Genomic DNA, 21,435 nt, shown 5'->3' with positions numbered 1-21,435 from the left:
GCAGGAGGAAAGTTATAGATGTGGACTTGCAGGGGCAAGGGAAAGAGAGAGCCTGGACTAGGTCTGGGGGCAAGAGAAGAGACAGAGAAAGATGCTGGATGAAAGAGAGCACGACAGACACTGGCCCCAGAGTAGGGGGGGGAAGTCAGGAAGAGGTGCTGAACTTAGGAGGGAGAAGGAAGTCAGGTGGACCAGCAGGGGAGGGGGAGAGAGAGATAAAGAGAGACAACTAGACTGGGAGGGAACAGATCCTGGATGGAAAAGAGGGAGAGTGACACTAGACACAGGAGGGAGAAATACTGAACTGTGAAGAGGTGTCGGGAATTGAGAGAGATACTGGCCCCAGAGTATGGGACACAGGAGAAAGGGTAGGGTCACAGAATCAGAGAAGAGATGCTGGGCATGGAGGGAGCATAGGGACATGGACACAGAGGGGCAATACTGATCAGAGAGAGGACAGGGACAATACTGGACATGGGGGGAGAGGAAATAGGGACATGGGGCAAATTACTGATCACAGGGAGAGAGAGAGAGGGACACGGGGAAATTCAGGACAGGTCAAGGTAGGCACACAGAAGGGAGATGCTGAACACAGGAGAGGATAAGAACACTGAGAGGGCAGATTCTGAACATGGAGGAAGGGATAGGGACAGGGACACAGAAGAGAGATTCTGGACAGACAGATAGAGACACAGGGGGAAGATGAATGGTGGACATGGAGAAAGAGGAAATGTCAAATGGACAGGAGACACTGCAAAGACAGAAAAAAAACAGAGAAAAGCAGAATGGAGACCCTGGGACCAAAGCAAATAGAAAAATAAAATGCTCAGACATCAAAGGTAGAAAAAGGTATTTTATTTAGAACGTATTAATTGGAATATGTTAGCTTTTGGAAATGTAGACAAAAGAAAAAGAACAAAATCCTCACAAAGTAGTCAATGTAACAAAACAGCAAGGATGACTTAGAAAGAGTCAGGGTAATCCAAGGATGAGTGCCGAAAACTTCCAGTTGAAACAATGCGCTTTATTAATGCCCAGGACAAGTCTATAAAGCTACAATTCTGGTCATAAAGTGCAAACATCCAATGATTGCAGAACAGGGTCTCAATTGGAGAGCAAAGACTCGACGACTGTATTTTGGCAAAAATGCCAGCATCAAGATTCATAGAATCCAACTGAAAAATCTCAGTGTCACACATTCATGAACTTCAATTATGGATGTAGGCCCCACCCCTGACCTCACCCCCTTTAGTCTCCCCAAACAGCTGGCCCACGGACCGCCTATGCATGTGAACATCCCCTTCAATTTATGAATCATGCCACTTATAAGCACACGTACAGTATAGCACTTAAGGTGTTTTGCTACCACTTAGGCAACACATTCCCACAAGTGCAACAGTATTCTATACACTTACGTACTCAAAGTGGCACATAAAGGTGGGTCCCCTGTTCAGGACCACCAAGAGGGGGGGCGGGGGGGGCAAAATTCCCAGGGCCTGGGCCTCCAAGGGGGGCCCGGCGCCGGGGTCAGGTCGCCGCCGCTGCAGTCCCCGGTCTCACCTGCCTGCCTCCACGGCTCCGGGCCCCCTTCATTCAAAGCGACAGTCGCAGATCGCCTCTCTTCTGGCCTTCCTTCCCTGTGTCCCGCCCTCGCAGAAACCGGAAGTTACATCAGACGAGGGCGGGACACAGGGAGGGAAGGCCTGAAGAGAGGCGATCTGCGACTGCCGCTTTGAATGAAGGGGGCCCGGAGCCATGAAGGCAGGCAGGTGAGACCGCGGACTGCAGCAGCGGGGGGAGCGGCGGGGGGGGGGGTGGAGGAGGGGCAGTCTTGCCCCAGGCCCAGTCTAGTCTCTCGGCGGCCCTGCCCCTGTTATAGATTTGCCCATCATATGGACTGTGTGGCAGCGTGGCTTGTGACTGGCTGCAGAACCTCACACAAATATGGCCAACACTCAGGTTGGAGGTAAAAGTCAAAAGTACTTTATGTACACAAAAGGGGTCCTTTTGTCCTTTAGATTGTAAGCTCCTTTGAGCAGGGACTGTCCTTCTTTGTTATTTGTACAGCGCTGCGTAACCCTGGTAGCGCTCTAGAAATGTTAAATAGTAGTAGTAGTAGTCAGCTCTGTTACTTCACAGGCTTAGTCCTTTTATGTAGAGTCTCTCTCTCACAATATAGTCCGTCAATACTCTTGATAGGGCTGACTCCTAGCCAGGCCCAAACACTGTGGCAACAAATGTAATTTTGGGTCCCTTCTGGGCACACCTCACACTTATACACTTTAGGAATATAATGCAAGGTTTCTTGCCTTGGCAGTCTTCTGTTCATGTATCATTAACGCCTGGAAACACTTAGCTCTAGGCTCTCCCTTAGAGACATCTTGACTCAGGGCCTCTTCCTCTTCACTCGGGGCCTCTCTGAACTGTTCTGCAGCTCTAAGGCATTTAACCCCTTCCCTGCCTGAGCCTTGCCCCTCTGACTCAGCAGGTTAGTGCCACCTGCCATAAGTAGGGTTACCATATTTTGTCCCCCCAAAAGGACGACACATGCCCCACCCCCTTCACGCCCTCGCTCTGCCCCTGTCACATTTCCCCTCCCCCTGTCACACACCCCGTCACTCCCCCTCCCTGTCACCCCCCTCCCCTTACCTTACTACTGCCCTGGTAGTCTAGTGACCTCTTCAGGGCAGGAAAGAGCCCCCTCTTTCCTACCCGGAGCGCTGCCCTGCATGCATCCTTCCTGTTCGTGATCTCTGCGCCGATTCAAAATAGCTGCTGAGAGTTGAAGTCTCACGAGGTCAACTCTCGGCGGCCATTTTGAATGAGCGCCGAGATCAGCAACAGGAGGGATGCATGCGGGGCAGCGCTCCGGGCAGGAAAGAGGGGGCTCTTTCCTGCCCCGAAGGTGGAAGAGGTAACTAGACCACCAGGGCAGTAGTAAGTAAGGGGGAGGGGAGGCTAGCAATCTGCCCGTTTGTCCGGATTTCTGGACAAACGGGCAGATTGGCAAAACCCGCCCGGTTGCCCGGACATGTCCTCAAAAAGAGGACATGTCCGGGTAAATCCGGACATATGGTAACCCTAGCCATAAGGTGGTTCAACTTCAACCTTGGTGAGGGAATGATCCTATGGAAACCCAACCATGTATCACCCACTCCCTCACAGACTGTTCATCCTGCCCATCCACACCTTCCACTAAGCACAGTTCAAAGTGCAAGTTAGGCCCCAGGCAGCAATGAAGGATGAACCATTTGTGTCCTGTTGGTTGATAAACAAAAGAGGGAGAATAAGAGGAGATAGGAGAGAGGGATTCGGTGAAGAACGGAAGAGAGAGGACCCTTTTCCTCTTTTGCTCCCTTCTCCTGCTGTCACACCTCTGGTTTCCAATGATTCTATAGGGAACAAACTCTGTGGCAGGTGTCACACATTTTATAGTCATTGTTGAAATAGCAGTTTCACTGGAAACACTTGTTGCTCCAGTGTCAGGCTACCGATGGGGATTTTCAAAGGAGTAGACTCCTCGGTGATCTTTACCACCGTGTTTTGCACCTGCTGCAGGAGACCATGGGAAAGTGGAGGCCAATGAAACAAAAATTACAGAAATCTGACTGGAATTGTTGCAAGATATATTAATATACTAGTAAAAAAAGCCCCGTTTCTGATGCAAATGAAACGGGGGCTAGCAATGTTTTCTTCTGTGTGCATGTGGGAGTGTGTGTGTCCCTGCCCTCTGGCCTCTCTCCCCTCCCCCCTCTGAGTCCTTCACTGTTACAGAGCCAGCGATTTGATTTCGTGCCCTGCTGTTTTCCTTCACTGACTGTGTTACAGAGAGGGCGGGGCAGACACTCATAGGGAAACCGGATATCTCGCCCCCTTCACACTTCCGGCTGGAGGCTTCATAGAACGTTGGTGTTGCTTTTTATATAGAGAGATAAGCTGTATGCTTGTAAAACAGAGAACTGAAATACAATAATCATAATTAATGCAGTTTCATATGGTTCAAGTGATTTAAAAATGCCTTAGGGAATATTCTAAGCAAGCCAGCAAGATCAAATTGCACATAAACGGTTAAGCATTCTTTTCACTTTGATAGATAAGTACAATGAAATCTGCATACTGCCTTGACTTTAATATATTTGAGTTGCAAGATGAGAAGAAAGCCACTTCACTCTACTGTTCTTTCATTCTCTGTTTTGTGAAAAATTTGGCCTTTATTTGTAGTTTATGCATTATAGTTAAAAACCCCATAGCAAATACTTCTCTGGTTCACTTCTGTTGTAGAATCATGACAGCTGTGCTTTTTTTTTGTTGTTGTTTTCCTCATCAGGAAATGGAGCCAAGGAAAACAGAAATCCCCCCCAAGAGGTTACCAGGGTCCCATTGAGTGTCTTCCCGAGCTGGTGGCTGCCTGTGAAGGGAACGAGCACATTTTTGCTTCCATTGTAGGCAGTGAATTGCAGTCTGGGCACATTTCGCAGGTAATGCGTCTCCATCATGCGTCTAGTGCTTGTTGGAATCAAAAGATCGTGTCTGCCGTCATAGCATATGCTTGAAATCCTCCTTCCAGTTTGCTTCCTTGTCTCTTCTCTGTTAAATATATTAAAGGCTGAGGTTAATATTGCTAATGGTTCACCTGGGAAGAAGTTGAAGCACTTTAATATTAACAATGTGTTGCTGAATTATTAATGCTACCTGCTCAGGTGAACCATCAGCATTATGAACAACAGTGATTCGGTAAAACACACCAAATAATTGAAATTCCATCTCTTCAGTTTCATTTTTGAACTAGTAAAAAAAGGCCCGTTTCTGACACAAATGAAACGGGCACTAGCAAGGTTTTCCTCGGCTCCCCTGCAGCCACCCATGTCCAGTGACCCTCCTCTCCCCCTGCGCCCACTGCAGCCACCCATGTCCAGCGAACCTCCTCTCTCCCCTGCCCCTCCCTCCTCCCACCCATGTCCAGTGACCTTCCTCTCCCCCTGCCCCCCCTGCAGCCACCCATGTCCAGTGAACCTCCTCTCTCCCCTGCCCCCTCCTCCTGCCACCTATGTCCAGCAACCCGCCTCTCCACCTGCAGCCACCCATGTCCAGCGACCCTCCTCTCCCCCTGCTCCCACTTCAGCCACCCATGTCCAGCGAACCTCCTCTCTCCCTGCCCCCCTCCTGCCACCCATGTCCAGCGACCCTCCTCTCCCCTTGCAGGCACCCATGTCCATTGACCCTCCTCTCCCCCTGCGCCCACTGCAGCCACCCATGTCCAGTGAACCTCCTCTCTCCCCTGCCCCCCCTCCTGCCACCTATGTCCAGCGACCCTCCTCTCCCCCTGCAGCCACCCATGTCCAGCGAACCTCCTCTCTCCCCTGCCCCCCTCCTGCCACCCATGTCCAGCGACCCTCCTCTCCCCTTGCAGCCACCCATGTCCATTGACCCTCCTCTCCCCTGCGCCCACTGCAGCCACCCATGTCCAGCGAACCTCCTCTCTCCCTGCCCCCCTCCTGCCACCTATGTCCAGCGACCCTCCTCTCCCCCTGCAGCCACCCATGTCCAGCGACCCTCCTCTCTCCCTGCTCCCACTTCAGCCACCCATGTCCAGCGAACCTCCTCTCTCCCCTGCCCCCCTCCTACCACCCATGTCCAGCGACCCTCCTCTCCCCCTGCGCCCACTGCAGCCACCCATGTCCAGTGAACCTCCTCTCTCCCCTGCCCCCCCTCCTGCCACCCATGTCCAGCGACCCTCCTCTCTCCCCTGCCCCCCCTCCAGCCACCCATGTGCAGCGACCCTCCTCTGGACATGGATCAGCTGTGAGGCATGTTTCCCCCCCCCCCCCCCCCCCCCCGCCGGGTTCTGAAGTTGACATCATAATGGCTACGGTGATGTCAGCCTGATCTACGGAGCCTAGCAGACCAATTCGGAATGAGCCACGGTCCCAGGCAGCAAGTCAGAATGTTGGAGGTGAGAATTATTATATAGGATTGTTAAGGCAATATAAGCATTTGATGTTGCTACTGGGCTGCTTCATGTTTTGGTAACAATAAATCAGGATCTATTTCCTTACACTATACTAATATATCCAAACTACAAATACAGCACAGTCAGCGTAGTGAGCAGTTACAGGAGAATGAGGGGTTTGTGGGTCAGTCGTAGCAAACTGTGCATATGTTTCATTCCAAAAAATCGTAGAGTATGCCGAGTGGCAAAATTTTGAAAAAAAAAAAAAAAACTCCACAATAAGACCAACAAAGAGATTAATATAGACAACTCCTGGGTAAGGTGAGGTTTTGAAGAATGAGGTTGTACAAATGCTTTGTACCTATTAGTGGGTATTCATTTTGCATCCTAATGTGTCCCTTGAGTAGGAAGTCACAACATAAAAATGAGACCGAGCTGCTTATGTGTCACATCCCCGTAACTTATAGCTTACATCTGCTAGGTTTACTGGTTCATGTCAATACCATACACTCAGCTGTTGTACAGAGAGAACGGGTCGTAAAATGCAGAATGTTTTCTTTGTATAGCTGGTTTCATCAAATTGGACGATAATGTTAGCTAATTGAGGACTTCAGCTGCACAGAAAGTATACACTTCTTGAAGTTTCTACCCTGTTTTTACTGAGTCATGTAGACTGGTGGTTCTCACCATGTTCTTTGAGGCCTACACGACAGGTCTGGTTTTCAGAGCGTCCATAATAAATATGCACAAAATGAATTTACATATATTTTTTGTCTAAGACATTCAAGTATATTGTCTGCATATTCATTCTGAATATTCTAACAAGCAATCCTGTTCCATGGGCCTCAAAAACATTTTTTTTTAAATCACTGGCTTAATCACAAAAAAAAACAAACAAGGATATTAAATTGAAAAAGGAGACTATATTTAAGCAGGGCATTATAGAGCAAGTGATGGTTACCATACAGTTATAATTTTATTAGAATCCTCTAAATCAATACCATGCACTAAATATCCAACAGAAGATTATGAATCACAGCAAATTCTAAATGTTTTCAAGACCAAAAATCAGTTAAATGAGAAGTTGCAACACTTTGCCCCATATTCATTCTTAAAATTAAGTTGATTACCATTTATTTAGAAACCAGATTAGAATGAATTCCTCACAGACCTTCCCAGGGGATCTGTGTGAGTGTATTGTTTCAGCATACCATAGTATAGGACTGTAACTATAATTTTGCCCTCGAATTACAGCATTAAGGCCCCGATAATCAAAAGTAAATGTGGGTGCTAGAGGCCACTAGCGCTGGACTAGCACCTGCTTTTACACAGCACCCATGATCAGAGGACGTCCAGTGCAAGCGCACAGGGAATACTGCAGAGCTCATTTAAATGAGCTCTGCAGTATTCCACTTGTATGATCAAAGCACTGCGCTTTGATTGTTGGGGCTGAATAGCGCCTTAATCCTGGCGTTAGGATTAAGGCTTTTCCTTCCCCTCCCTCCCCCCCCCCCCCCAATCCATGCTAGGCAGCCCAGGCTGTCACTGTCAGTCCTGGGGGGTACATTTGGACCCCTGGACCCCCTAATTGCTGAGGCTGTGGTGGCCTAGTGCCCTCAACCCCTTCCCAACCCTCCCCCGATCCCCCCCCCCCCCACCAAAAAAGAAATCCATGGTAGCCCAGTGGGCTACATACCCAACCTTCCACCCACCCTGGTGGTCTAGCAGCCCCCTCTCCCCCCCCCCCCCCCATACTTCCGTGTGATGGAAGAGAGTGTAACACTCCCTCCTCTTCCAGCGCCGCCTGCAAAATGGCGATGTCCTGCCCAATGCATCCTGGGATGCAGTGGACTTGGCTTTCCTACCCTTATATAATAGGGAAGCCCCACCCAGCGCATGCCAGGATGCACTGGGCAAGGCACTGCAACTTTGCAGGCGGTGCTGGAAGTGGAGGGAGTGATACTCCGTCCTCCATCACATGGAAGTATGCAGGAGGAGAGTGGGCTTCTAGATCACCAAGGCTGTTGAGGGGTTGGGTTTGTAGCCCATTGGGCCACCAGGGATATATATATATTTTTTGTGTGTTTGTGTGTCCGGGGGGGGGGGAGGGCTGGAAGTCCACCAGACCTCTAACCTCCCATGTTGCTGTTCAGGCAGGGGGGAGCTTGTGGGGGAGGGCACTACGTCACCAGGGCCTCAGCAATTGGGGGGGTCCGGGGTCCCATGGACCCCCATCTCCTGTGTTTGACAAGTCCAGGCTTTTGACAGCCCAGACCTATCAAACAAGTGCAGGAGGATTGTAGCTGAGCGCATGCCCAGGCACAATCCTCCTGCACTTTTCTCCTGATGATCAACGCTAATAACGCACCTAAATTAGTATATTATTAGCACTGACCATTGGTTAGTTAATTCCCCACGCTGTTCTGGTGCTATTTTAAGGCGCTGTTTTGGAACAGTGCAGGGAATTGATCATTGGGCCGTAAGTGTCACAGTATTTTCATGTTAACTTGTGATAAACAAATATCTTGGTGTGTATTCTACTGTACCTACGTCCTTAAACTAGATTTTACATTTGATCGCTGGTACTGAAATGTGCTGTGCTTGCTGCAGAAAGAGTACCTGTCCCTTTAACATAAAAACTGCACCGTCCAAAAAAATGTAATCTTGTTTAACATCTAAATATATAAAACTCACCCTCAACGTTCTATTTGCACTGACGTCACTGAAGCCAGGTTCGTAAGTTCGAAGCTCTGAAGCCACACAAAATCAAAGTCTGTGGGCCCCGCCCTCGCGTCAAACGTTATGACGTTGAGGGCGGAGCACATTCTCAGCTCCAACGTTGTACTGCACTGTAGCTCTGCTCCGCCCTCGCGTCAAAACACGATGACGTCGAGGGCGGAGCACACGTTACTTCGGCAGGTCAGTGGGGTGGGGGGGGCCTTCGGAGAGGGAGGGAGCGCGGCAGCGACGACATCGGTGGGGGGTGGAAGGGGGTGCACTGGCAACACACACATCAGGGGGAACGGAACGGTCACGGACGCTGGGGGGCGTGCCAAAAGGGCCAGGGTCACACCACATTCGCATGGAGGCTGCAGGGGGGCCGGCGACACACGGAGACACAAAGAGACGGAGGGGAGCCTTGCTAGCACCCGTTTCATTGCGATTTGAAACGGGCCTTCGTTACTAGTATAAAATGTTGTCTGAAGTAGTGCACATAATATTTAGACTATAGGCACCTCTTCCCTATAACTGAGAGCAAACCCGATCAATTTCCAGTAATTTATTTGGGCTGATGGGATCTAGGTTTTGTCCCTGAATGGTTAAAAAAAGACTTCTGAGTTGCATCTTCATTTTTCTTAACCTAATTCTGCAAAATCTAAATCAGGAGAATGAAAAACATTTAAAATAAGACACAATGGACATACATATTTGTCATCAAAATTTTGTATAGAACAATTCGTTTAAGTTGCAACAAGGTTTCCCTTAACGGCAAGTTTTTAAACGTAATAGAAATTGCGCTGAGTACAAGTTTTGAATGTGATGAAAATTAAAAGAACATTGTTATAATTAGTTCAGGGAGAACTCAGAAGTAAACTAATTTTATTTGCATAAATTGCCATTCTGTTATCCTTAAAACCAAATGTAAATTGGCTCGGTCTGATATGATGATGGTTTGTTTGGCTCAAAGTGCTTCAATTTACGTAGCAATCTGGTATCTTCTCTGCATCAAGGCGATCCCAGGTAACATTAAAAAAATCCTGAATTATTCCAAAATTAGTAATTTTAAAGCATCAATTTAAGTGCTAATTGCAGCAGTAATGAGAAAAAGCAGTGCTACTGTGAGATTTGCTTGCACCGCCGCATCAGTATGCCTGGAAGGGCTGCTGACTGGCAGAGGATTTGGCCTGCTAATTAAATAATTCTATGCATGGACGTGTTCTCATCTGATTCAATAGATGAAGATTAATCCTCAGATAAATATGTTTGGCTGGTATTGAAATGTCTTTGCAGTTTCCACAAAAATAGCTTATGTTTTAGGTTTTTTACATATGTGCTCAATAGGCATCAGCTGTAAAGAGATTCTGGGTTTCTCTAAACACAGATGTATACATTTTAAATCTTCTCTTGGTTTACTCTTAAACAGCGTGTTTGCCAGACAGAAGCAGTGCGAGTTCTCCTATTGGTACTGCATTATGCAAAAGGTCCTTTCTTACCTTACACAGAAAAATGCTTCGCCACACTTCACTGGCTTTACATTTCTCGGCCCTATTTTAGTAACTATACAGTAGAGGAGTGTGGTAGCCGTGTTAGTCCACTCTTAAGGTTATCAATAGAAATCAAACCAAATAAAACATGGAAAAGAAAATAAGATGATACCTTTTTTATTGGACATAATACATTTCTTGATTAGCTTTCGAAGGTTGCCCTTCTTCGTCAGATCGGAAATAAGCAAATGTGCTAGCTGACAGTGTATATAAGTGAAAACATTCAAGCATTACTATGACAGTAAAATAGATACTATTGGAGATTCTACATGGAATGTTGCTACTATTGGAGATTCTACATGGAATGTTGCTATTCCACTAGCAACATTCCATGTAGAAGGCTGCGCAGGCTTCTGTTTCTGTGAGTCTGACGTCCTGCACGTACGTGCAGGACATCAGACTCACAGAAGCAGAAGCCTGCGCGGCCACATTGGTGATCTACAAGGGCCGCCTTCTACATGGAATGTTGCTAGTGGAATAGCAACATTCCATGTAGAATCTATAGAAATCAAACAAAATAAAACATGGAAAAGAAAATAAGATGATACCTTTTTATTGGACATAACTTAATACATTTCTTGATTAGCTTTCGAAGGTTGCCCTTCTTCGTCAGATCGGAAATAAGCAAATGTGCTAGCTGACAGAGTATAAAAACATTCAAGCATAACTATGACAGTAAAATAGATACCATTGGAGATTCTACATGGAATGTTGCTACTATTGGAGATTCTACGTGGAATGTTGCTATTCCACTAGCAACATTCCATGTAGAAGCCTGCGCGGCCACATTGGTGATCTACAAGGGCCGACTTCTACATGGAATGTTGCTAGTGGAATAGCAACATTCCATGTAGAATCTATAGAAATCAAACAAAATAAAACATGGAAAAGAAAATAAGATGATACCTTTTTTATTGGACATAACTTCATACATTTCTTGATTAGCTTTCGAAGGTTGCCCTTCTTCGTCAGATCGGAAATAAGCAAATGTGCTAGCTAACAGTGTATATAAGTGAAAACATTCAAGCATTACTATGACAGTCTGACAGGGTGGGAGGATGGGGTGGGTCGAGGTATGAATGGGGACATCAAAGCATATCATTGATATTCTAACAGGATTGGGTGTGGATAGGTGAGGGGAGGGGAGGGTGATCAACAGAGACATACAGCTTTATGGTTTATAATGGGCTAGGAACCCAGATCCTCCTTAGTCCTTTCTGTGGGTGTTAAAATATTCAATCATTCTGACTTCAAAGGTCTTACGTTCTTGTATGGTTTTAAAGTTACCTTTCAGGATTCTCACTGTGAAGTCACCGGTACAGTGTCCTGGTCCGTAAAATGCTGACAGTGTATATAAGTGAAAACTTCAAGCATTACTATGACAGTCTGACAGGGTGGGAGGATGGGGGGGGGGTCGGAGGTATGCATGGGGACATCAAAGCATATCATTGATATTCTAACAGGATGGGTGTGGATAGGTGAGGGGTGGGGTGATCAACAGAGACATACAGCTTTATGGTTTATATTGGGCTAGGAACCCCTCACCTATCCACACCTATCCTGCGGGACTGGTGTTCAGAGGAGGGGATAGTGATGGGCAGACTTATACGTCTATGCCAGAGCCAACTGGTGGGAGATGGGGCTGGTGGTTGGGAGGTGGGATAGTGCGGGCAGATTTATACGGTCTGTGCCCTGAAGAGGACAGGTACAAATAAAAAGTAGCACATAAGAGTTTATCTTGTTGGGCAGACTGGATGGACCATAAAGGTCTTTTTCTGCCATCATCTACTATGTTACTATGTTAGTGCCGTTAGTTGATATCAGAGATATAATAGGAATCTTGATCTCAGTTAAAAATGTTCAATCATGCAAGACTAATATATCTGTATGTGCGGTGTGTATGTATATCTATCTATGGGGCCCTTTTTGTTAAGCCGCTATATTGTAGCGATCTATAACAGCTCCTGAGGACGGCCAACGGCGAAACAGCACTGTGTAGAGCTGCAAGAACTTTCTTGTATACAGATTACTGAAAGAAATTTGTGGATACTATTTTTGATTTAATTATCCAATCAACGCAATTGGTTGAACAAGGATAAACTCGGAGTGAATTAACACGGTACAACGGAACTAGCATTACCTTTTGAATACATGAACTTCTGCATTATTCTTTGACTGCATGGACTTTTGAACAGGAGATAACGGTTTATACTATGTTGAAAAGAAAAGGATTATGTAATAACTGTAATTTGTGTAATGTAATAACCATTGTTCTGCAGAGATTAATTGGCACATGTATAAGACATATTTGTTTACAATCTCTAATGAGCTAGAACAAAATATTTATCAATAATAGTAAGTTCAGATAAAAATATATACCTATTCTTATTTGAATTTTTGTTATATAGTCTCTGGAGGAATAGTATACAATAACAGTCCCTTTTCTTAGTTAATTTCTGTATAGTTACAGATATTCCCATCCCAACTAGTACTGGCCTTCCGACAGCCACCCAACTTAAAACACAAGCTAATCAGAAGTAAACTTCCATCACAGACTGAAAAAGAACAGAAGGGCACACTTCCCTGTAATTTATCCAGTTGCAAACTATGCCAAAATATTTCACAGGACCCCACAGTCATCCACAAAGGAAAGATATTCAACATAAAGGAATCTTTCACTTGCTCATCCTCCAATGTGGTATATATCATTCAGTGTAAAAAATGTAACGAAGGATGCTATACTGGAGAAACAGGCCAGATGCTTAAGACAAGATTCAATTTACATAGACATCACATGAACAATACTGGTGCCAGTAGGGCTCCCACCCCTGTTGGTCAGCATTTTACAGGACCAGGACACTGTACCAGTGACTTCACAGTGAGAATCCTGAAAGGTAACTTTAAAACCATACAAGAACGTAAGACCTTTGAAGTCAGAATGATTGAATATTTTAACACCCACCAGAAAGGACTTAACAAGGATCTGGGGTTCCTAGCCCTGTATTTCTCTGTTGATCACCCTCCCCTCACCTATCCACACCTATCCTGTTAGAATATCAATGATATGCTTTGATGTCCCCATGCATACCTCTGACCCACCCCCATCCTCCCACCCTGTCAGACTGTCATAGTAATGCTTGAATGTTTTCACTTATATACACTGTCAGCTAGCACATTTGCTTATTTCCGATCTGACGAAGAAGGGCAACCTTCGAAAGCTAATCAAGAAATGCATTAAGTTATGTCCAATAAAAAAGGTATCATCTTATTTTCTTTTCCATGTTTTATTTTGTTTGATTTCTATTGATAACCTCAAGAGTGGACTAACACGGCTACCACACTCTCCTACACTTAGTCCAATAATCCGGTTAACATGGTGATGACATAAAGACAACCAACTCATCCAGCTATGAGTTTTATCATTCAATGTACTTATTCTTTCAACAGGAACTGTACAAAAATTGTATTCCAGCTGGTGTATTTTCATGTGTGTTATTACTCTTCAGGAGTGAAAGATGTCATGAGGCTAAACTCTCTCTTCAGTCATATCATATTATTTATACTACAGAAGGGAGTTGGGTTCTTTGGATTCTTTGGATTCTTAGCCAATGCATTTCAGGTAAAAATGCCTTTTCTCTCCATCACAGGCTTGGAATTTTCTGTCCCACCTGCCAGTAGTAGAGATTAGTTTAAGCATTAAAGGTTGGTGGGATGATTCTGCTAAGGACAGAATGAAGTACCAGTCCCGATGTTGGTTAAAGGCATGCGGGATGAATCTAAGTGGATCAGGCTACATGCTGATCAAGAGTATGTCCTCCAAGTCAACATGCAAAGAATTCACATGGGCCAACAGAAGGTATGTTGTTTGCTCCCTGATACCTTAACTGTTCGTGAAAGAGTAATAACTAGTTCAAACTGATATTCTGTTACTTGCATTATGTGGAGGCATATTTTAGATAGAACACACAAATCAGGATTACGATGTCCAGGTCAGGGCGTCTCAAACTCTGCTAATTTTTAGAACAGGATCAGCCAACACAGAGCCTGTCCTAAAATATATCCCGGGATGGACATGTATGCGCCAGTTACGTGTAGTGGAAGTTACCTGTTTTACAAGAGTCAACATAGCACCATAAACATGTGTATGTCAGTACTTTGGGACATACACATGTATGTCAGCCATTTTAGGAATTTACACTTTCGTGTTTCACCAAACTTGTTACAGGACTCAATAATATTTGCCAATATCAAATTTCACTGGTACAAAAAAACACAGGGGGATTAAGTGGGTAACGGGACAAAAAAGGAGGAAAGAAACCTCACACAAACATGAGCAAACAAAGAAAAGAGTGAGGCGGATCCATTGAGCCTGCAAAGAAGTGGGATACAAATGCAATAAATAAATAAAATAAATAAAGAGGATTAAAAAAAATAAAAAAGCCTTTATTGTAAAAGTCATAGAAACGACCCAACACGGCCGTGTTTCGGCACAAAGGCCTACCTCAGGGGTCAAACAAATCCTGTTTGGATCCACCTCATTCTTTTCTTGGTTGGATTAAGTGGGTAACCACCCCTAATTCCTCCAATGGAGTTTTGTACAAAATGAGCAGTTTTCTATAACCTTGAAGTCCTTGGGGACAGGTGTAAACCTCAACATTGATGTAGTTGAAATAAATCTGCGTTCCCTTCTGAAGTAGGGATTGCATGTGCATCTTTTCACCCTGCCTTAGTCCCACTGAAAACATGCCCAGATCATGCCCACTTGCCATATGCATGTATCCATTTTTGGATATGTATATCCCGACTTTCTAAAATTAGTACTTCGACATGTTTGCAATACACATCTCGATGCCAGTTTATGCATGTCTAAAACTTGAACAGGACTTCTAAAATGTCCGCTATCGTGTAAATTGTTAGCTTAGATTCTCCACAAGGACAGGTAATACATTTTCTTTTCTGTGAGAGCAGTAAAAGTAGTTGCTGCTGAGTTATTCTTGTAAATCATATCGGTAATTCCAGAGCTGTGGCTATAGCCCACAACCAGTGGCGTAGCAAGAGCAGGGCGGTGGGGGCGGTCCGCCCCGGGTGCACGCCACTTGGGGGGGGTGTCGGCTCCACTGGTTCCCTGCTCCCTCTGCCCTGGAACAGGTTACTTCCTGTTCCGGGGCAGAGGGAGCAGGGAACCAGCACCCCCCCCCCCCCCCCCCCCAGCGGCGTGCACACGACAGGCAAGAACGCACTCGGTGGGGGGCTTGGTTGATGCACTGGGGGGGGGGGTTGATGCACTATGGGGGGCTTGGATGATACGCCGAGGAGGATGTCATGCTACACCCAGGGGAGTGCGCAGCAGCGAACCGCCCCGGGTGGCAGCCACCCTCGCTACGCCACTGCCCACATCAGTTCATTGTGCTTCAAGACGTCACTGGGGGCAACCTTCATGGAACATGAGTTAAAACCCAAGAACAGCATTGGTATTGCATCGGAGCCTCTGAAAAGCATTAAAGTAATCACAATCCTGAAAAGCAGTAAGGATATATAATTGCACTGGGCCTCCAAGAAAGATGGAATCTGCATGGAGGGGCCATAGTTAACTGTGAAACGGTGGCCAACGTCGGGGAGGCCTTGATAACTGGCTGATAAGTTAAGTGCAAAGAGTTCTCTTTTTACTTTTTTGGGTCAAAAATTAAAAAAAAATGTAAAGGAAGGTGGAAAGTTTTTTTTAAGCTGATGATTGATGAGAAACAGGTCAGAATGAGAACCTGCATCTGAGGCTTTTTCCTTTCTAATTATAAGCTTCTTAGATATATGAACAGAAAGGATAAAAATTGTATGACATACTATTAATGGAAGTTATAATACTGAACACGGTTGTTCTAGTGAAGTCTTGTGTTATAAGAATTTGTTGAACTTCACTCCTCTTTGGTATTGTTTGAAAGTCACTTAAACCTGCATTTACCCCCAGGTACAAATTAAGTATCTGTATATAATACGTTACAAACGGTTTGATTGTAACCACAGAAAGGAGGTATATCAAATCCTATCCCCTTTCCCTTAATTCTGTTGGTGATGCTTGTAAGTGCATGTTTAAATTTTAATTTATATCAGCCTTATTTTCTTAATGAATTCTCCCTCTTCCTTTTGAGTACTTACAAGGAGAAGGTTATTCTTTTCTTTATTGATGTCTTTTCTTTCATGAGAGGTTCCATACTTTAGTGCAGCATATGCTTGTCTTACTAAAGGGGCGTAGCCAGACTTTGGCAGGAGGGGGGTCCAGATCCCGAGGTGAGGGGGCACATTTTAGCCCCCTCCGGCACCACCCCCCCCCCGCCACTTTTGACGCCCCCCCAGCGCCGGTGCCCCTCCCTTGCCCCTTTCGACCCCCCTCCCACCGCCGCCAACTCTCCCCCACCACCGCCAGGTACCTTTGCTGGCGGTGGTCCCAAACCCCCGCCAGCCGAAGTCCCCTTCAGCGCCAATCTCCGAGTCCAGCACGTTCGCTGGTCTGGATTCTGTTTCTGCAGGACATCAGGACTCACAAAAACAGAATGCAGATCAGCAACGCACTGGAGACCGGCACTGAAGAGGACTTCAGTTGGCGGAGGTTAGGGACACCCGCCGGCAAAGGTACCTGACGGCAGCGGCGGGAGGGGGTTGAATGTGACAGGGGGGGTGAAAAGCAGGGGGGGAACAGCTCTAAATCTGCAGGGGCCTATGCCCCCGTGGCCCCACCTAGCTACACCTCTGCTTACTACAGAAGAACATAAGAATAGCCATACTGGGTCAGACCCATGGTCCATCTAGCCCAGTGGTCAGTCCAGGTCACAAGTACCTGGTAGAAACTCAAATAGTAGCAACATTCTATGCTACCAATCCCAGGGTAATCAGTGGCTTCCCCACATCTGTCTCACTAAGGTGTGCCGAAAAGTGGCTTGCGCTGGTGTAGGCGCATGTTTTTGTACATGCGCAGGTCCATTTTTTCAGCGCGCCTGGGAAAAAAGGCTGTTTTTTTTGTGGGCCAAAAATGGACGTACAGCAAAATTAAATCCAGCGCCTCGGCCATTTTCAGCCTGAGACCTTACCGCTACCCATTGACTTAGTGGTAAGGTCTCACGCGCTAACCGGGCAGTAAGCGGCCAGCGAGTGTAAACTGCCGATTACCGCCGGGTAAACGCCACACAGTAGAAAATAGAAAAACATTTTGTACTGCATCTTTTGGACACACACACAAAATGGAAAGTGCTTAAATAAATAATAAAGAACATATTTGATGTCCCTTTATTGATCCAGTCTGATCTGAACGTTTTATTAATATTTTCTTTATTTTGTTTTTTGCAATTTCTACTTTTTATAATTGTTTTTTTCATTTGTTTGACTTGTTTACTTATTAATATTATTTTTGTAATGCTATAACTCATCTTGAGCCAGTATAAAGTGCCATATTCAGTTAGGTGAACCTTAGGGTCCTCCCAATTACTTTTAGGTTGTTAGGCCTTTTCCCCAGGGAAGAGTTTAATAATTAAACTCAACAATCACAATCTAACACCACCCTTCCCAGAACAAGCCTGTAAAAATGCATAGTTGTGCGTTACATTTTGTTTTATGTAATGAAGGCAGTTTCGAAAATCTTTCCACCTAGGAAGTGGATGAACAGAAATCTCCCCACCCTTCCTGCAAGTCAATGTACACACACTGTTCTTTGAGTTTGTGTGACTATCAGTACCTAGAGTTTTGGCTTTGACTGTAGCTGTTCTTCGCCACCTCCAGAAACTGCCTCCATTGATGACTGCACAGTTTACCCAGGGCTTTTTTTGAGGGGGTACTGAGTACCGGCACCTTTTCCATTGTCTGCTAAAATTGACCCATAGTCCCCACGTTTTAATGAAAGAGCTCAGGCCCTACATACCAATTCTGCCTTGTCATAGATTCTGTGACTGGTTGCAGGGGGCCTGGCAGTGGCGTACCAAGGAGGAGGGGCGATGGGGGCGGTCCGCCCCGGGTGCACGCCGGTGGGGGGGGGGTGGTGCCGCGCGCCTGCCAGCTCTTCGTTTTCATGCTCCCTCTGCCCCGGAACAGGTTACTTCCTGTTCCGGGGCAAAGGGAGCATGAAAACGAAGAGCCAGCAGGCGCGCGGCATGCACCTAGGGGGGGTTCTTTCGCCGGGGGATCGTGCTGCACACGGGGAGGTTTCTTTCGCCTAGGGGGGCGCTGCACCCGGGGGGCGGGGCGCATCGGCGATCCGCCCCGGGTGTCAGCCCCCCCAGGAACGCCACTGGGGCCTGGTTATTGTGGGGTGGGTCCCTCAGTGATCACCCCACCCCTGAAAGGTGGCCTGGCATTTGAATACCAGCACCTTTTTCTCTGGAAAAAATGCACTGAGTTTAAGCTGGTCCTTTTGGGCCTGGGTTCCATTTGATGCTGTTGCCTGCTTGTGACGACTGATATCCTGCTGTTCTCGGAGAATACTTGTTAAAGGCAGGCAAGTGTGTTCTGTCTTAGTTTCATCCTTGTTCTCTATTTTATAGGGAAAACAAGACAGCAAAGCAGTTGCTCCTCGGTTTCCCAAGGCCAAAGATGAAGGCTGGTTTTTGATACTGGGAGAAATTGATAAAAAGAATTGGTTGCACTAAAAGAGTAGGATATGTTCGAAGGCGGAGCATGGTGTCCGTGGCATTTTATACTCCTGAAAATCCTGGAAGGTGAGACTAAATATTCCGTAGGGCTTCTTTCATTATTAGTTAAGGTAGCAACATGAGCACATTTCAAATTTTCATGATATTTTGTAACAAAGGTTCCTATGATAGTATATACTTGATTCTGTACAGCAGTAGCATAGCCAGAAGTGAATATCTGGGTGGGCCCAGGGATGGATTGGATGGGCTCACACATTTCCTTACAGAGGGGGCCCCCACACATTGAAAATTAGTACCTTGTCTAACGAGATCCCCAAGCCCTGCCAGCTGAAGATGCCTTCTGCTGGAATTCTCCGAGCCATCAGAACACTGATGAAGGCGACGGGCTTTATAGCCTCTGATACAAGCACCCCCCCCCCCCCAGTTGATGCCCTTGAACTGAGCATGTGAGGAGGGTACAGCATAGGTGACTGGGAGCGTGCCACCAACTTCACCAGTGTTCACGTCTTCCAGCAGAGGATGTCTTCAACTGGTGGGGCTTGGGATGCATCAAGGATGTGCTGTGCTACTGGGTGGGCTGCTGCTCACCCCGAGTCCACCAGTGGCTACACCACTGCTGCATAGTCAGAAGTTTCGGAGATACTAAGAACTGTTACGTTTTTCTTCATACAGTTAAATGAAATCATGCATCATCTCACAAGTTTGTTCCCTTAAAATATTGAGACTCTATACTACCATCTTCTGTTCTTAGGCCCTTCAGAGAGTAATACACAGCACGCAAACCATTGTAAAATTGATTGAACAATCCTAAAATAATGAACATGGAAACCAAACCATACTCAGAGCTCCGAGGGAGGGGGAAGGGAGCATCAGCTATTGTCAAGAGCAGGGCTTCCCAAACCTGTTCAGGAAATGCAGCATGCATCCTCCTGAAGGACAGAGCCCAAGGCTTCTTCTTTAGTGACGTATGTGTAGCTTGCATTAAATCGCATTATTAAATGAGGCTTTTAGGTTAGAAAATAATGCAATGAATGATTCTGCTTTTTTAAAAACTGAATATTTAACTGTTACTCTGGGTTGTTTTTTTTTTTCTCTCCCCCAGATACATCTACACATTGTATTTGATGAGTGACAGCTATCTTGGTATGGACCAACAGTATGATATCTACCTGAATGTCATACCAGCCAATATCTCAGCACAGGTTAATGCCGAGGTCTCTGATGCCTTGAGTGACCTGGCAGTGAAGTAACCAGATCTGAGCAATTCAGCTGGGAAAGTGTGGCCAGTTGGCTCTGTGAACAGCACAGACATTATGTATTTGCCTCATTTAAATCAACTTCAAACCTCAAGACACCTAGCAAATGGAAAATGGCTGTTGTATCAACTCAGAATGCCATCGGGTTAGCCATACTGGCCTTATACAAATGTTGCCTTTTGTAATTTCTTCCTTGTAAATATCTATAGTTGTAAAAGCAGGCTTTCTCTCTATTTATGTACATGCCAAAACTGTATTTTTGAGGGATCAAACAAGAAAGTAATTGATTTTTTTTTTTCAATTGTGTATCCTAAGGATAATATAAAGAGAGAAGTAAATAGCTGATAAGCACAACACAGTTTTGTTTACATGCATAGTTGGGGAAGGTTCATTTTTTTGGCAAAATGTAGAACGAGACATGACGAGCATCTGTCATGCGTGATAGCTGGGGGTGCTGGTTTGTGGAATCGAGTTCCCTTTTCTGTTGTTGAAGTTCCAGAATTTTACAACGTTCCAAATGCAGAAACGTCATTTGTGCTTGGCAGACTACAAAAGTTGCATTCTCCAAGCAGGCTGCTTGTTCTCACGTGGGTCGGCGTCCACGGCGGCCCAGGAATCGGAAATTTTGCAAGCAAAATAAATACAAGTTTTGTGAGAGAGTTCTGGCGCGCGAATCGCGCTCACCACGCATGTGCGGACGACTTCCCGCCCGCCGCATGAGCGTGCTACCTCAGTTCTTTTTTCTTCACGGCAAGGTGCGGCAGTGTTTCCTCCGCGCTCCTTTCAGGCCCAGGAAGAGAAGTACGCAATTTAGTTTTGCTTTATTTCTTTATTTCTACTTTTTACAAAAAAAAAAAAATATTTGAGTAGTTTCCCGTAGTTTTCTTGTTTCTTGTTGTTCGTCTTTAAAGTTTCTTTTCTTTTTTGACGCGACCGGCCTTTGGCTGCGCGGTCGGGGTTATTCCCTTTTTGTGCCTCCTCTTTCTGGCACAATCGCGTCATTTGATTTCGCCAAGGCCGTTTTTCCTCGGAGAAAGTGAAGATACTTACCTATACAGGTATTCTCCGAGGACAGCAGGCTGATTGTTCTCACAAACCCGCCCGCCTCACCTTTGGAGTTGTTTGTTTGCTTCTTTTTATGCTTTTTGATTAAACTGAGGTAGCATGCTCGTGCGGTGGGCGGGAAGTCATCCACGCATGTGTGGTGAGCGCGATTCGCGCGCCAGAACTCTCTGGCAAAACCTTTTGTTTATTTGCTTGCAAAATTTCCGATTCCCGGGCCGCTCGGACGTCGACCCACATGTGAGAACAATCGGCCTGCTGTCCTCGGAGAA

At 46.0% G+C, this 21,435-nt stretch overlaps 1 protein-coding gene across 1 annotated transcript in view; it reads left to right on the top strand.

The window, feature by feature from the left end:
• LOC115467300 (activating signal cointegrator 1 complex subunit 3-like) overlaps window positions 1–21,173 on the top strand; it is a 689,265-nt gene extending 668,092 nt beyond the window's left edge. The window contains 6 exon segments of the mRNA XM_030199160.1: window positions 4,328–4,478; window positions 13,863–13,946; window positions 13,949–14,071; window positions 18,738–18,826; window positions 18,828–18,911; window positions 19,948–21,173. Coding sequence (XP_030055020.1) covers window positions 4,328–4,478; window positions 13,863–13,946; window positions 13,949–14,071; window positions 18,738–18,826; window positions 18,828–18,911; window positions 19,948–20,095 — 679 coding nt within the window. The 3' untranslated portion in view covers window positions 20,096–21,173.
• The last annotated feature ends 262 nt before the right edge of the window (window positions 21,174–21,435 follow it).

Source organism: Microcaecilia unicolor, chromosome 3 (assembly GCF_901765095.1).
Source record: "Microcaecilia unicolor chromosome 3, aMicUni1.1, whole genome shotgun sequence".
NCBI classification, from domain to species: domain Eukaryota; kingdom Metazoa; phylum Chordata; class Amphibia; order Gymnophiona; family Siphonopidae; genus Microcaecilia; species Microcaecilia unicolor.
This window is presented reverse-complemented; position numbering and strand designations above follow the sequence as displayed.